Genomic DNA, 14,249 nt, shown 5'->3' with positions numbered 1-14,249 from the left:
GGGAGGGGGTCACTGGGGGCCAAAGGAGCCAAGCAAGGCCCCCAACATATATCTTTCATCTCATGTTCCCATGGCAGAGCACAGTGTTGTGGATAGAGCAAGGATCTGGGGGTCAGAAGTGGCTCCACCACTTGTCTGCTGTGTGGCCTTGGGCAAGTCCCTTCACTTCTCTGTCCTTCAATTACCTCATCTGTAAAATGAAAATTGAGACTGTGAGCCCCATGAAGGGCAGGGACTATGTCCAACCCGATTTGCTTGTATCTACCCCACTGCTTAGTACAGTGCCTAACACATAGTAAACACTTAAAAAATATTATTATTCTTATTATTATAGCAGACTGGGCTTTAAGGGAGCTCATTTATAGATTAGAGAACGCATAATAGCCCAGTCTAACAGGGAAATGGTAATTTCTCCCCCTTTAGACTGTAAGCTCTTAGTGGGAAGGGAATAGTTCTACCAACTCTGTTGGGTTGTACTCTCCTATAGTAAATGCCAAATATAAATACCAGTGATGATGATGATGATAATGGTGATGATGACTATATTTGTTAAGCTCTTACTCATGTGTCAAACACTATTTTAAGTGCTTTTAAGACACAGTCCCTGTCCCACATAGGGAGGTCCACCAATCAGTAGTATTTTTGAGTGCTTTCTCTGTGCAGAGCACTCTACAGAGGGGTTGGGAGAATACACTGAAGTTAGTAGACATGATCCCTGCCCTCAAGGAACTTCTAGTCTAGCAGGGGAGACAGACACAAAAATAAATGACAGATGAGAGGAAGCAGTAGAGTATAAAGATATAAACTGAAGTGCAAGATGGGAGAGAAGTTACAGAGTAAGTGCTGAAGTGGCAGTTGAGGGAGATTTAAAGTGGGGAACTGAGTGATTAATCAGAGAAGGCCTCCTGGAGGAGGCCTTCAGGCCTTAAGGATTCATTTGTAGAGAAATACAAACCCATTTAAAAGCAGAAACTATGACTAAAGACCTCAAATAATAATAATAATAATAATTATAATTATGGTATTTGTTAAGTGCTGACTATGTGCCAAGCATTGTTCTAAGTACTGGAGTAAATATGAGATAATTTGGTTGAACACAATCCCTGTCCCACCATAGGGCTCCTAGTCTTAATCCCCATTTTACAGATGAGGGAACTGAGGCACAGAGAAGTTAAGTGACTTGCCCAAAGCCACACAGCGTACAAGTGGCAGAGCCAGGATCATCATCATCATCATCATCATCAATCGCATTTATTGAGCACTTACTGTGTGCAGAGCACTGTACTAAGAGCTTGGGAAGTACAAGTTGCCAACATATAGAGACAGTCCCTACCCAACAGTGGGCTCACAGTCTAAAAGGGGATTAGAACTCAGGTCCTCTGACTCCCAAACCCTTGCTTTTTCCACTAGGCCATGCTGCCTCCCCCAAAAATCTCTAGGGGCTTCCCCATTCACCGGCACCTCATTTGAAAGGAAATCCCTAAACACCAACCAAAACGTCTGTAGTTTCATACAAAATGGTACAATAACATCTTAAATCTTTCTCCATTATCCATTCAAAAGAGGCTCAGAAAATGTTGGCTACCAAGGAGGAAGATTTTTGATATGCTACCATCGTAACGGTGTTGCAGAATGTGGGCAAGGAAAATAACAGATCCGGGGGTCCAGGACTTGGCTGCTCTGATAAACTAAGAGAGCTTAGTCTTTATGTGGCACCGAAACACACTCCAGCTGAAAGGCTACAGAGGAATGGGCCACCTTACCCCAACAGCAAAGTCACTGGGCCTGCCTTGAGTGGGATAAATTTGCTTCTAGCACTGAGTTCAACGCAATGGACCGGCCGGAGAAACATGAGCTGGTCTCGAAGCCGGTCCGCGGCTAGGCTGACAAAGAAGTCCATTTGCTTCGGGGAGGGCTGCTGTCGTGAACCGCCACCTGTTCCGGGGCAGGCTGAGACTGATCTGGGGTGGGTTTGTATGGCAGAATGTTGAACTAGCAACTGTGGCACGCGTCTGCCGGCCAAGAGGAGAGGCGTCCTCTAGACTGTCAGCTCATTATGGGCAGGGAACATGTCTGCTAATCATAATTATCATATTGTTAGCATAATAATAACAATGATAACAGTGATATTTGTTAAGCGCTTACTATGCGCCAGGCACTGTGCTAGGACCTGGAGTGGATACAAGCAATTTGGGTTAGACACAGTCCCTGTCCCACACGGGGCTCACAATCTTAATCTCCATTTTACAGATGAGCTAACTGAGGCCCAGAGAAGTTAAGGGACTAGCCCAAGGTCACTCAGCAGACATGTAGTATTTATGTATTTATTTATTTATTTTACTTGTACATATCTATTCTATTTATTTTATTTTGTTAGTCTGTTTGGTTTTGTTCTCTGTCTCCCCCCTTTTAGACTGTGAGCCCACTGTTGTTGGGTAGGGACTGTCTCTATATGTTGCCAACTTGTACTTCCCAAGCGCTTAGTACAGTGCTCTGCACACAGTAAGTGCTCAATAAATACGATTGATTGATTGATTGATGTAGTAGAGCCGGGATTAGAAGCCATGCTGCTAGGCCATGCTGCTTCTCCCAAGTGCTTAGTATATAGTGCTCTGCACATAGTGAGCCCTCAGTAAATACCAATGATTGATTGGTTGATTGAGGCCTATGAAAGGTGCAGTCTTAAGGCTCTTGGCTGCTGTCCCAGGGCGCTCTCAAGGGTAGGGTTGTGGAGAGTCTCCACCCAACCTAGACGAAGCTGCAACGGACATCCAGACATTTCCCATTCTCCCCCCATTCCTCTGAGGGAAAGGAATCTAGTCAGTGGAATGCCAATGAAGCCCAATTGGTCACCCAAAAGAATAATAACAATAATAATATTGGTGGTATCTGTTAGGCATTTACTGTGTCAAGCACTATACTAAGCACTGGGGTAGATATACATACCCTGTAAATACACATAATCTGTAAATATCTGTAAATAATCTGTAAATCTGTACATATGTGGATACAAATAATCTGTAAAATGGGGATTAAGACTGTGAGCACCCCATGGGACAACCTGATCACCTTGTAAACTCCCCAGCGCTTAGAACAGTGCTTTGCACATAGTAAGCACTTAATAAATGCCATTATTATTATTATTATTACCTCATCAGACAGTCTCTGTCCTACATGGAGCTCACAATTTAAATAGGAGTGAGAACAGGTATTGAGTCCCCATTCTGTAGTTGAGGGAACTGAGGCCCAGAGAAGTTAAGCAACTTGCCTGAGGTTACACAGTGGGGAAGTGGCAGAGCTGGGATCAGAACCCAGATCAACTGACTCCCAGGTTCGGACTTTTTTTTTTTAATGAAATTTGTTAAGCGCTTATTATGTGCCAGGCACTGTACCAAGCGCTAGTGAAGGTACAAGCTAAATCAGATTGGACACAGTCCACATCTCATATGGGGGCTCATAGTCTAAATCCCCATTTTTACAGATGAGAGAACTGAGGCACAGAGAGGTTAAGTGACTTGCCCAAGGTCACGTAGCAGACAAATGGTGGAGCCGGGATTAAAACCTTGATCCGTCTGACTCTCAGGCCTGAGCTCTTTCCACTAAGCCATGCTGCTTCCCTGAAAAAGAAATACTCTTTAGTATAAACATATTACAAAATGAAATTCCAATGTGGAATATAAAATTTATCTCCCTTGAAACTATGTAACATGGCAAGGTTATAGCAGTTTTCGACGACTGGAAAACAGCAGCAACAAAAAAGCAGTGTTAATAGGTAGCAGAAATGAAGAAGCTCTCTTGGTACAAAAACCTAGTGTCCCCAGTGGCCAGAGGAGCAATTATGCACACAGCAGCAGGGCCTTAAAGGAAGACCACAGCTGCTACAAAGATAACAATTTCCACTAGTAATCAGTGTGAAAATGACCACTCTCTCACACTATATTTCAGCCTCCCTTCTCCTGTAATCACATAGCCAATATTAACAATACCTCCTAAGTTTCTTTGAAAGGAAACAACAGAACATTTGATACGGTAACATCTAGCTTTGAATAACATCTTCACTTTTCCAAAGCACTTTCTTTATCACTTCTCTCACTTTATCCTCACACATCCCTGTCAAGTAAGAAAAGGCAGGTATTAATACCCCCATTTTAGAGATGCAGGAACTGAGGCCCAATCACTCAAAAGTAGTTATTGAGTGCTCCCTGGGTGCAAAGCCCTGTACTAAGCACTTGGGAGAGTTAGAGTACAGAGTACGTTAGAATATAGAAACGTTAAGTGACCTACCCAAGGTCACACAGCTGGTCAGAGGCAAAGCCGGGGCTGGAACCCAAGTCTCCTGTGTTCCTTCTGTTAGATCATGCTGCTAGTAAATTGAGTATAGGCTTTATAGCGTTATGCATTAAATCTGACTACTCCACAGTATTTTTCCTCTGATCCTTTTCTCTGTGAGATAGCTAGACTGGTGTCAAATTAAATGAGATCAGCATTCTTTATTATTTGGCAACAGGAATGGTTACCTGCTCTGGATAGGAGGCTATTTGAAAAACTGAAGTGTAGTGACCACCTTAAAAAATATCCTTTCTAAACCAGAAGCAGGGGGAGCAAGTAAGATGACCATTAGGGCTAGCAAGAATCAGAGAAAAGTGCCAGTGAAGAAGTGCAGGCACATAAGTGGAGAGGCTGGGTAGGGTAGTTTGTGGAAAAGGTTCTAGACTGTAAGTTCCTTGAGGGCAGAGAACATGTCTACCTTCTCACTATGCCTCAATCTCACCTGTCCTGCATTGACCCCTGGCCCACAACCTACCTCTGGCCTGGAATGCCCTCCCTCCTTAAATCCACCAATCACTCTTCCCCCACCTTCAAAGCCCTAGTGAAGGTGCACCTCCTCCAAGAGGCCTTCCCAGACTAAGCCCCCGTTTTCTTCAGCTCCCCTTCCCTTCTGTGTCACCTCTACTCTTTCCCTTTGCTCTCCCCCCACCACCCCAGAGCTCTTATGTACATATGTATACATCTAGAATTCTATTTGTTTATATTTATGCCTGTTCACTTGTTTTGATGTGTATATATCTACTTATATTGATGCCTGTTTACTTGTTTTGATGTCTGCCTTCCCCAATCCAAACTGCAAGCCCCTTGTGGGCAGGGACTATCTCTATTGCTGGATTGCACTTTTCAAGCACTTAGTACAGTGCTCTGCACATAGTAAGTGCTCAATAAATATGATTGAATGAATAAACTCTGTTGTATTGTACTCCCCAAGCACTTAGTACAGTGCTTTTCACCCAATAAGTAATCAATAAATGTCAACAAGTGTCTCTCCCCACTCCAGTCCATATTTTGCTCTGCTGCCTGGATCATTTTCTACAAAAATGTTCAGGACATGTCACCCTGCTCCTCAAAAAATCCCCCTAAACCCTCCAGTGGTTGCCCTTCCACATCTGCATCAAACAAAACCTCCTCACCATTGGCTTTAAAGCAGTCCACCACCTTGCCCCCTCCTACAACCCAGCCTGCACAGTTCACTCCTCTAGTGATCACCTTCTCACTGTGCCTCCACCTTGCCTGTCTGCTTCCCCACATCCTGCCTCTGGCCTGGAACGCCCTCCCTCCTCAAATCTAACAATGACTCGCCCCCCACCCCTCGCCCTTAAAAGCCTTATTAAAGGTACATCTCCTCCAAGAGGCCTTCCCAGACTAAGCCCCACTTTTCCTCATCTCCCAAGCCCCTTTGACTTGCTCCCTTTGCTCTTTCGCCCTCCCAGCCCCACAGCACTTATGTACATATTTGTAATTTTCTATATTTGTATATATATCTGCCTCCCCCACCACCCTCAGACTATAAGCTTATTGTGGGCAAGACTGTACTGTTGTACTGTTTTCTCCTAAGCGCTTGGTACAGTGCTCTGCACACAGTAAGTGCTCAATAAATATGACTGATTCATTCATTGAGGCTGCCCCACCCCCATGGTACTAAGCACCGGGGAGAGCACAACAGAGTATAATAGAGGTAGAAGATAAGATCCCCTAACTCGAGGAGTTTATAGCCTAAAGGGGAAGATGGACAAAGGCAGCCTGATCCTCCATTTGCATTTGGCCAACATAACCAACCTGATTCAATTTACTGAAAGCCGGGAGACAGGGTAAGGGAAGTTCCGCCAAAAAAACATCGACTGAAGCCTGTGTGATTGTTCAAATGAACTGCTGAGATTTGTAGCTGGGCTTTCCGCAGAATGGTGGGAGTGTTATTTACTGAATGAATGAATGAATGGCCACTGGGTGCAAAGCACTGCCCAACATGCTTAACATGTAAATAACATCATAACATGTATTTGCTGGTGGTCCAGTAATGTGGGTGTGTGTTGGGGAGTGGGGGGTGGTGGTGCCTGTTTACTTGTTTTGATGTCTGACTCCCCCCCCCCCCCACCCCCCAGGCTGTAAACCCATTGTGGGTAGGGATTGTCTCTATTGCTGAATTGTACTTTCCAAGCAGTTAGTACAGTGCTCTGCACACAGTAAGCACTCAATAAATACGATTGAATGGATGAATGAATGAATGAACTACACAGGTTCAAATAAAAAATCAACCAGCTTTCTGTAGATTGATCCCTCAGGCCAGGCCCAGACTGTGGAAAAGCTCCAACTCCCTGCCTCTCTGTCATCCAGGAGACCCTGAGATTTCAGAGAGGCCAAGTACAATTGTATGCACATCCTGCACATCTATACACACATACATATATTTAGTAGGGGTGATTCTCAATCTCATGAACATATATATGTGCTCATCTGGAGCTAAGCAAGATTGCAGCTCACCATTGATCTGTTGAGAAATCTCCTGATATCTCCTGATGACTGTTTACTTGTTTTGATGCCTGTCTTCCCCCTTCTAGACTGTGACCCTGCTGTGGGCAGGAATTGTCTCTATTTCTTGCTGAACTGTACTTCCCAAGTGCCTAGTACAGTGCTCTGCACACAGTAAGCGCTCAAAAAATAGGAATAAATGAATATCCTGCCCTCCCACACGCACACCCCATTATCTCTGCATCGTTAAGGGCTGAAAACGCCTCGGCCTTCACAGTTCCTTTTCAGTGCCAATCCTGCGAATTACACTCAGCTCTTCGACCCCTTAGAGTCGCATCAGAGGGGGTGACTGGTGCGGGGGTCGAAATGGGGACTGCTTTGCCCCATTCCGGAATGCCGTCTTTCCCACTTATCAGCTGTGTGACTTTGGCCAAGTCAGTTAACTTCTCTGTGCCTTAGTTCCCTCATCTGTACAATCAATCAATCAATCGTATTTATTGAGCTTTTACTGTGTGCAGAGCACTGTACTAAGCGCTTGGGAAGTACAAGTCGGCAACACATAGCCCAACAGCGGGCTCACAGTCTAGAAGACAATGTACAATGGGGATTAAGACTGTGAGTCCTTCGTGGGACAACCTGATCACCTTGTAACCTCCCCAGCGCTTAGAACTGTGCTTTGCACATAGTAAGGGCTTAATAAACGCCATTATTATTATTATTATTCCGGCTTGGGCCTGCGGGTGGGTCGACCTGGCTTCCAGCTTCATTTTGAGAAGGGGGAGGGGGCTGCATTTTATTTTATCCTTTTTTTGGAGAGAAGTGGGCACACTTCAGCCGTTACAAAGGTTCGGGGGTCCCGAGAACGGAACTGGGGCATTGTGAGGCCATGCCGGACAGGAGGGACTGTGAGCTCACTGTTGGGTAGGGACTGTCTCTATATGATGCCAATTTGTACTTCCCAAGCGCTTAGTACAGTGCTCTGCACACAGTAAGCGCTCAATAAATACGATTGATGATGAGGGAGTGAAGGCCTCTGACTCAGCCTGTTAGCTCCACGGCGGGTGTGCAAAGGCTGGGCGGGGACACAGCCGCCACTGCAGCTGCTCCGGCCCCAACCCCGAGTGGGAGCGTGTGCGGGACGGAAGGGGCGGACCCGCCTACCCCCTCTCCTCCCGCCTTCCCCCGGGAGCGGCTACATAAACCGCTCCGAGCGCCTCCCCCATCCCAGTGTGTTACTTACCTCGACTCTTAGCTTGTCGGGGACGGTAACCGGAAGCCGCTTCTTCTTTTTCTTCTCTTCACCCTCTTCTCCTCCATCACCATGGTGAGCTGGGTTAGGTCGGCGGGGGGGGGACCCAACTGGGTTCGCGCTGGGAGAGGGGATTTCATTCAATCGTATTTATTGAGCGCCTGCTGTGTGCAAAGCACTGTGGTAATCAATCAATCGTATTTATTGAGCGCTTACTGTGTGCAGAGCACTGTACTAAGCGCTTGGGAAGTACAAGTTGGCAACGTAGAGACGATCAATCAATCGTATTTATTGAGCGCTTACTGTGTGCAGAGCACTGTACTAAGCGCTTGGGAAGTACAAGTTGGCAACATACAGAGATGGTCCCTACCCAACAGTGGGCTAATGAAAGGCAGGGAGTGCAGGGGAGGGGTCGTTTGCAGGGAGACCTTGGGGGTGGAAGGAGAAGTTAGAGGAGGCCCAGGGGATAGGAGAGAAAGACGTCGGAGGGGGTTTGGGCAGACTCAAGGGGAGGGGAAGCGTGAGGGGCGGGGAAAGGTGGAAAAATGGGGTGGTCAGGAAAGGGGGGACTACAGGGATGGAATCTCGAAGTGTTCCGAGGAAAGGGGGAACTGGGGGAATCCAGAAAGGAGGGAACCTTGAGCAGCTGGGGGGGGACGTGGGAGTAGGGAGGAAAGGGGACTGCAGGGATAGAAACTCGAAGTGCCCCGAGGAAAGGGAGAACTGGGAGAATCCAGAAAGGAGGGAACCTTGAGCAGTTGGGGGGGACGCGTGGGAGTAGGGAGGAAAGGGGGGACTGCAGGGATAGAAAGTCGAAGTGCTCCGAGGAAAGGGGGAACTGGGAGAATCCAGAAAGGAGGGAAACTTGAGCAGTGGGGGGGGGACGGACGTGGGAGTAGGGAGGAAAGGGGGGACTGCAGGGTTAGAAAGTCGAAGTGCTCTGAGGAAAGGGAGAACTGGGAGAATCCTCCAGAAAGGAGGGAACCTTGAGCAGTTGGGGGGGGGGGGGGACGTGGGAGTAGGGAGGAAAGTCTGGGGGAGAGAGGGGAGAAGATAAGAGAGGCTCTGGAGGAAGGGAAACTTGGGGAGATTGAGGCGGGCAGAATTGAGCGAAATGGGGGGGAGGGTAGGCCGGGAGCGCGGCATGGCGACGGGGCTCGCTGTTCCACTTCCTCTCCCGCTGCTCGAGAAGGGAAGCGAGTGGGCGACCCTCCTTCCTGGTCCCCCGAGGAGGGGTCGGGGCGCGACCCTGCCCGCACCCCCGCAGGACTCCGCAACTGGGGCGGCGCCCCCGCCAAGCCGACCGTTAAACGGACGCTTTTCCCGCGCGCGGGGTGGGGGTGTGGAGGGGGGGGTCCCGCCTCGTGCCTGGGCTCCCCCAACCCCCCACCCCGGCACGAGATAAGGCGGGGGCGGGAAGGGCCGACAAAGGCCGCGTGCGCACGCGCCTTTCTCCTCAGAAAGCGCGGGCCCCGCCTCCCCCCACCATGGAGAACAGGCCTTTAGGTTCCCGCCATTATGGGCGACCCCTTCTTCCCCCCCAAGGGGACTGTGAAGGAATATACTGTACTCTCCCAAGCGCTTAGTACAGTGCTGTGCACACAGGAAGCGCTTAATAAATGCAGTTGAGTTGAATGACGACGAATCGCTTCCTCGTCTGTCCCTATTTTAAATTGTGGGGGGGGCTAATTCAAGGCCGGTGGGGAGAGGGTGCGCCCTTCTCAACACGCTGCTGAGGGGATTAAGGCGACCCCCCTTCCTATTTATTTTACTTGTATATATCTATTATATTTATTTTATTTTGTTAGTATGTTTGGTTTTGTTGTGTCTCCCCCTTTTAGACTGTGAGCCCACTGTTGGGTAGGGACTGTATATGTTGCCAACTTGTACTTCCCAAGCGCTTAGTACAGTGTTGTGCACACAGGAAGCGCTTAATAAATGCAGTTGAGTTGAATGACGACGAATCGCCTCCTCGTCTGTCCCTATTTTAAGTTGTGGGGGGGCTAATTCAAGGCCGGTGGGGAGAGGGTGTGCCCTTCTCAACACGCTGCTCAGGGGATTAAGGCGACCCCCCTACCTATTTATTTTACTTGTACATATCTATTCTATTTTATTTTGTTAATGTTTGGTTTTGTTCTCCGTCTCCCCCTTTTAGACTGTGAGCCCACTGTTGGGTAGGGACTGCATATGTTGCCATCTTGTACTTCCCAAGCGCTTAGTACAGTGCTCTGCACACAGTAAGCGCTCAATAAATTTGATTGATTCCTCCAGCACCACGTGGGCTGGGAGCCCGCCAGCCCTGCGGTTCCCGCCGTTCTCCCTTCCAAGGACAATAGAGCCTGCCAAGCGAGGGCCACCTGCCCCTCCCCGGCCCGGCCTTCCCGCAGCGCCAGGAATTCGCGGGGGAAGCAGGTGGCGAGGCGGGGGAGTGTTGGAGGAAAGAAATCCGATCTGGCTCCAGATCTGGGCCGGAGATAATCCCCAGCCGAGGCCCCCTGGACAGATGTGCAGCAGGGAGGAGGGAGGGTAGAGGCGCCACTGCAGACGTGGACAACGTGTGGGTCAGCAGGGAGGAGGGAGAATGATGGCCGGCCTCCTGCCTTGGCCTCAGTGGCTCATTCATCGAACCAAGAGGCAGGCGCCCTTTCTGGGTTGTCGCACCACTTTATTAAGTGCTTACTTAGTTCCCCCACAATTTAGACTGTGAGCCCACTGTTGGGTAGGGACTGTCTCTATATGTTGCCAACTTGTACTTCCCAAGCGCTTAGTACAGTGCTCTGCACACAGTAAGCGCTTAAATATGATTGCAAAGCACTGTTCTAAGCGCTGGGGGGGGAATACAAGGTGATCAGGTTGTCCCATGGGGGGCTTGCAGTCTTCATCCCCATTTTACAGATGAGGGAACTGAGGCTCAGAGAAGTGAAGTGACTTGCCCAAAGTCACACAGCTGACAATTGGCGGAGCTGGGATTTGAACCCATGACCTCTAACTCCAAAGCCCGGGCTCTTTCCACTGAGCCATGCTGCTTCTCGATATGTGGCCTGGCCACATGCCTAGCCGGACTGCGGGCGGCAGGAAGCCAGGCCCTCCAGACAAGGCCCCAGAACAGTCTGGCTCCTCCCCATTTGAGCTCTGCAGAGGAGGAAGCCGAGCGTGATGCGGCTTTTCCCTCTGGTTCTCACCCAGGAAACTCTGGGGAGGGTCCTCTTTCTGAGTGGGGTGGCCACATCCTCCAATGGGCTGCCCCTGAGAGCAATAAGTAGGCCCAGGGCAAAAGCTGCCTCTTCCTTTCCTATCTCCAGAGAACAGGCTTCCATGTCATTGAGTCCGTAGACACCCCTGTTGCCCAAATGAAAACCAGATTTTGGAGTCATCCATTCATTCAGTTGTATTTATTGATCACTTACTGTGCAAGGCACTGAACTAAGCACTTGGGAGAGTACAGTATAACAAGATACATTCTCGCCCACCTCGCATTCAAGGTGAGGGAGATTAATGGATTAATTATAGAGGTCCAGGACCCTGCTCTGCTTCCCTGAGGGAGACACCTTACTGAAAATACCATCTTCCTTCCCCACCTCCTTTTCCCTCTGCAGCGTGAGTGCATCTCCATCCACGTCGGCCAGGCCGGAGTCCAGATCGGCAATGCCTGCTGGGAGCTGTACTGCCTGGAACACGGTATCCAGCCCGATGGCCAGATGCCCAGTGACAAGACCATCGGAGGAGGGGACGACTCCTTCAACACCTTCTTCAGCGAGACGGGCGCGGGCAAGCACGTCCCCAGGGCCGTGTTTGTCGATCTGGAGCCGACCGTCATCGGTGAGTCAGTTCCCCCTTCCTGCCCTTGAAGCTGGGTGTAGGCATCTCTCCTCCCCCACCACCCTGACCGCGTCTCGGTCTGTCTCTTCACAGACGAAGTGCGCACTGGAACGTACCGCCAGCTCTTCCACCCTGAGCAGCTCATCACTGGCAAGGAAGATGCCGCCAACAACTATGCCCGTGGGCACTACACCATTGGCAAGGAGATCATCGACCTGGTGCTGGACAGGATCAGGAAGCTGGTATACTATCTCCTTAAAATGTTTGGTTCAGATTTGAAATAGAAGGTTGTTCTCAGCAGATACTGATATTTGCTTCCTCTGAAGCCAATAAAGAGAAAACAGACAAGCAAGAAATACTAGGTGAATGAGACTACTCCTTCAAGTCTCTAAAGTCAGCTAGAACTAATCTGATGGAAAATTAATTTAGAACTATAACTTCTCAAAACTTAATGGACTTTTTGTTAGGCAAAATCTCAGAATAGTAACAGTAGCCAAGTGTCACCTATTGAAAGAACTGTATATTTGGAGATAAAAATGTCTTGCTACAGTGAGATTAGCTTTCATGTATTGTATTCTTATGGAGCACTAACATTTTCCCTGTCTTCCCCTGCCAACAGGCGGACCAATGCACAGGCCTCCAGGGCTTCTTGGTCTTCCACAGCTTTGGAGGTGGCACCGGCTCTGGTTTCACCTCTCTATTGATGGAGCGCCTCTCAGTCGATTACGGCAAGAAGTCCAAGCTGGAGTTCTCCATCTACCCGGCCCCCCAGGTGTCCACGGCCGTGGTGGAGCCTTACAACTCCATCCTGACCACCCACACCACCCTGGAGCACTCCGACTGTGCCTTCATGGTGGACAACGAGGCCATCTATGACATCTGCCGCCGTAACCTGGACATCGAGCGCCCCACCTACACCAACCTGAACCGCCTCATCAGCCAGATCGTGTCCTCCATCACCGCCTCCCTCCGGTTTGACGGGGCCCTGAATGTGGATCTGACCGAATTCCAGACCAATCTGGTGCCCTATCCCCGCATCCATTTCCCCTTAGCCACCTATGCCCCGGTCATCTCCGCTGAGAAGGCTTACCATGAGCAGCTTTCTGTAGCCGAGATCACCAACGCGTGCTTCGAGCCAGCCAACCAGATGGTAAAGTGTGACCCTCGCCACGGTAAATACATGGCCTGTTGCCTGTTGTACCGTGGCGACGTGGTGCCCAAAGATGTCAACGCCGCCATCGCCACCATCAAGACCAAGCGGAGCATCCAGTTTGTGGACTGGTGCCCGACTGGCTTCAAGGTGGGCATCAACTACCAGCCCCCAACCGTGGTCCCCGGGGGTGACCTGGCCAAGGTCCAGCGGGCTGTGTGCATGTTGAGCAACACGACCGCCATTGCCGAGGCCTGGGCTCGCCTGGACCACAAGTTTGACCTGATGTACGCCAAGCGTGCCTTTGTCCACTGGTATGTGGGGGAGGGGATGGAGGAAGGAGAGTTCTCAGAGGCGCGGGAGGATATGGCAGCCCTAGAGAAAGATTATGAGGAGGTCGGGGTGGATTCTGTGGAAGGAGAGGGTGAAGAGGAAGGAGAGGAGTACTAGTTTACCCCTTCGCTCTGTCGCATGTGGCATCTGCTAATGTTTGTCCACTAGCTTCTTCATAAACAAGAGGTAACACCGACGTGGCTTGGTGGTAAAAGCTGTCCGATTAAGTTGTCCTCGCTCTGATCATGTCTAAGTTTTCCATGTGACTCCAAGATTTTTCCATTATGTCTAAAATTAAAGGCTTTAAAAAAAATGACTCAGTGGTGTGTGTGGTGTCCCTGTAGTGTCTTGATGTTGGGGTGAGAGTTTGGGCACATTTATCCTTTCAAGCACAGTAGCCCTCTATTGTCAGCTACACTGAGCCTGGGAAGTGCATACATTTCTAAGGTACAGCTGAATAAGCCAGGCATTGATGTAGTTGGGGAACTTGAATGCCCATTGGGTTTGGATGCAGTAAACTGCAGTCTTGGCTTTTTTTTTTTTTTTTTTAAATAACATTTTACCTACCCACAATGAACTTAACACAGGTGGTCATGGTCAACTCTAATTTGCTGGCCGGCATAGAACTGGACCATGTGTTCAGTCTTATTCACCTTCTCCCCACCCTCAAGCCAGCCCTGAAACTCTCCTGATGGGTAGGAAGCTGATTACAGCTGTGATGGTAAACAAGATGGATTCTTTCCCACCTATGCTGAGTAATCAGATGGGCTTGTATTAATCCATCCATCAGTGGTATTTATTGAGCATTGTACTATGCAGTTGGTAGTTGTGATTCCTGGTCAGAAGGAATCTAGAGGGGGAGGTACATTAAAGTTATACCTTCCCTCGTGGCAAGCACCA

At 49.2% G+C, this 14,249-nt stretch overlaps 1 protein-coding gene across 1 annotated transcript; it reads left to right on the top strand.

Annotated features, from left to right (window-relative positions):
* The first annotated feature begins 7,981 nt into the window (after positions 1-7,981).
* Positions 7,982-13,665, top strand: TUBA1B (tubulin alpha 1b). Its single transcript, XM_038753090.1, has 4 exons — positions 7,982-8,122; positions 11,644-11,866; positions 11,960-12,108; positions 12,486-13,665. Exons 1-4 carry the CDS (start codon positions 8,120-8,122, stop codon positions 13,464-13,466), a joined length of 1,356 nt encoding a protein of 451 aa, XP_038609018.1. The 5' UTR covers positions 7,982-8,119; the 3' UTR covers positions 13,467-13,665.
* Positions 13,666-14,249: the final 584 nt, after the last annotated feature.

Source organism: Tachyglossus aculeatus, chromosome 10 (assembly GCF_015852505.1).
Source record: "Tachyglossus aculeatus isolate mTacAcu1 chromosome 10, mTacAcu1.pri, whole genome shotgun sequence".
In the NCBI taxonomy this organism is placed as follows: domain Eukaryota; kingdom Metazoa; phylum Chordata; class Mammalia; order Monotremata; family Tachyglossidae; genus Tachyglossus; species Tachyglossus aculeatus.
This window is presented reverse-complemented; position numbering and strand designations above follow the sequence as displayed.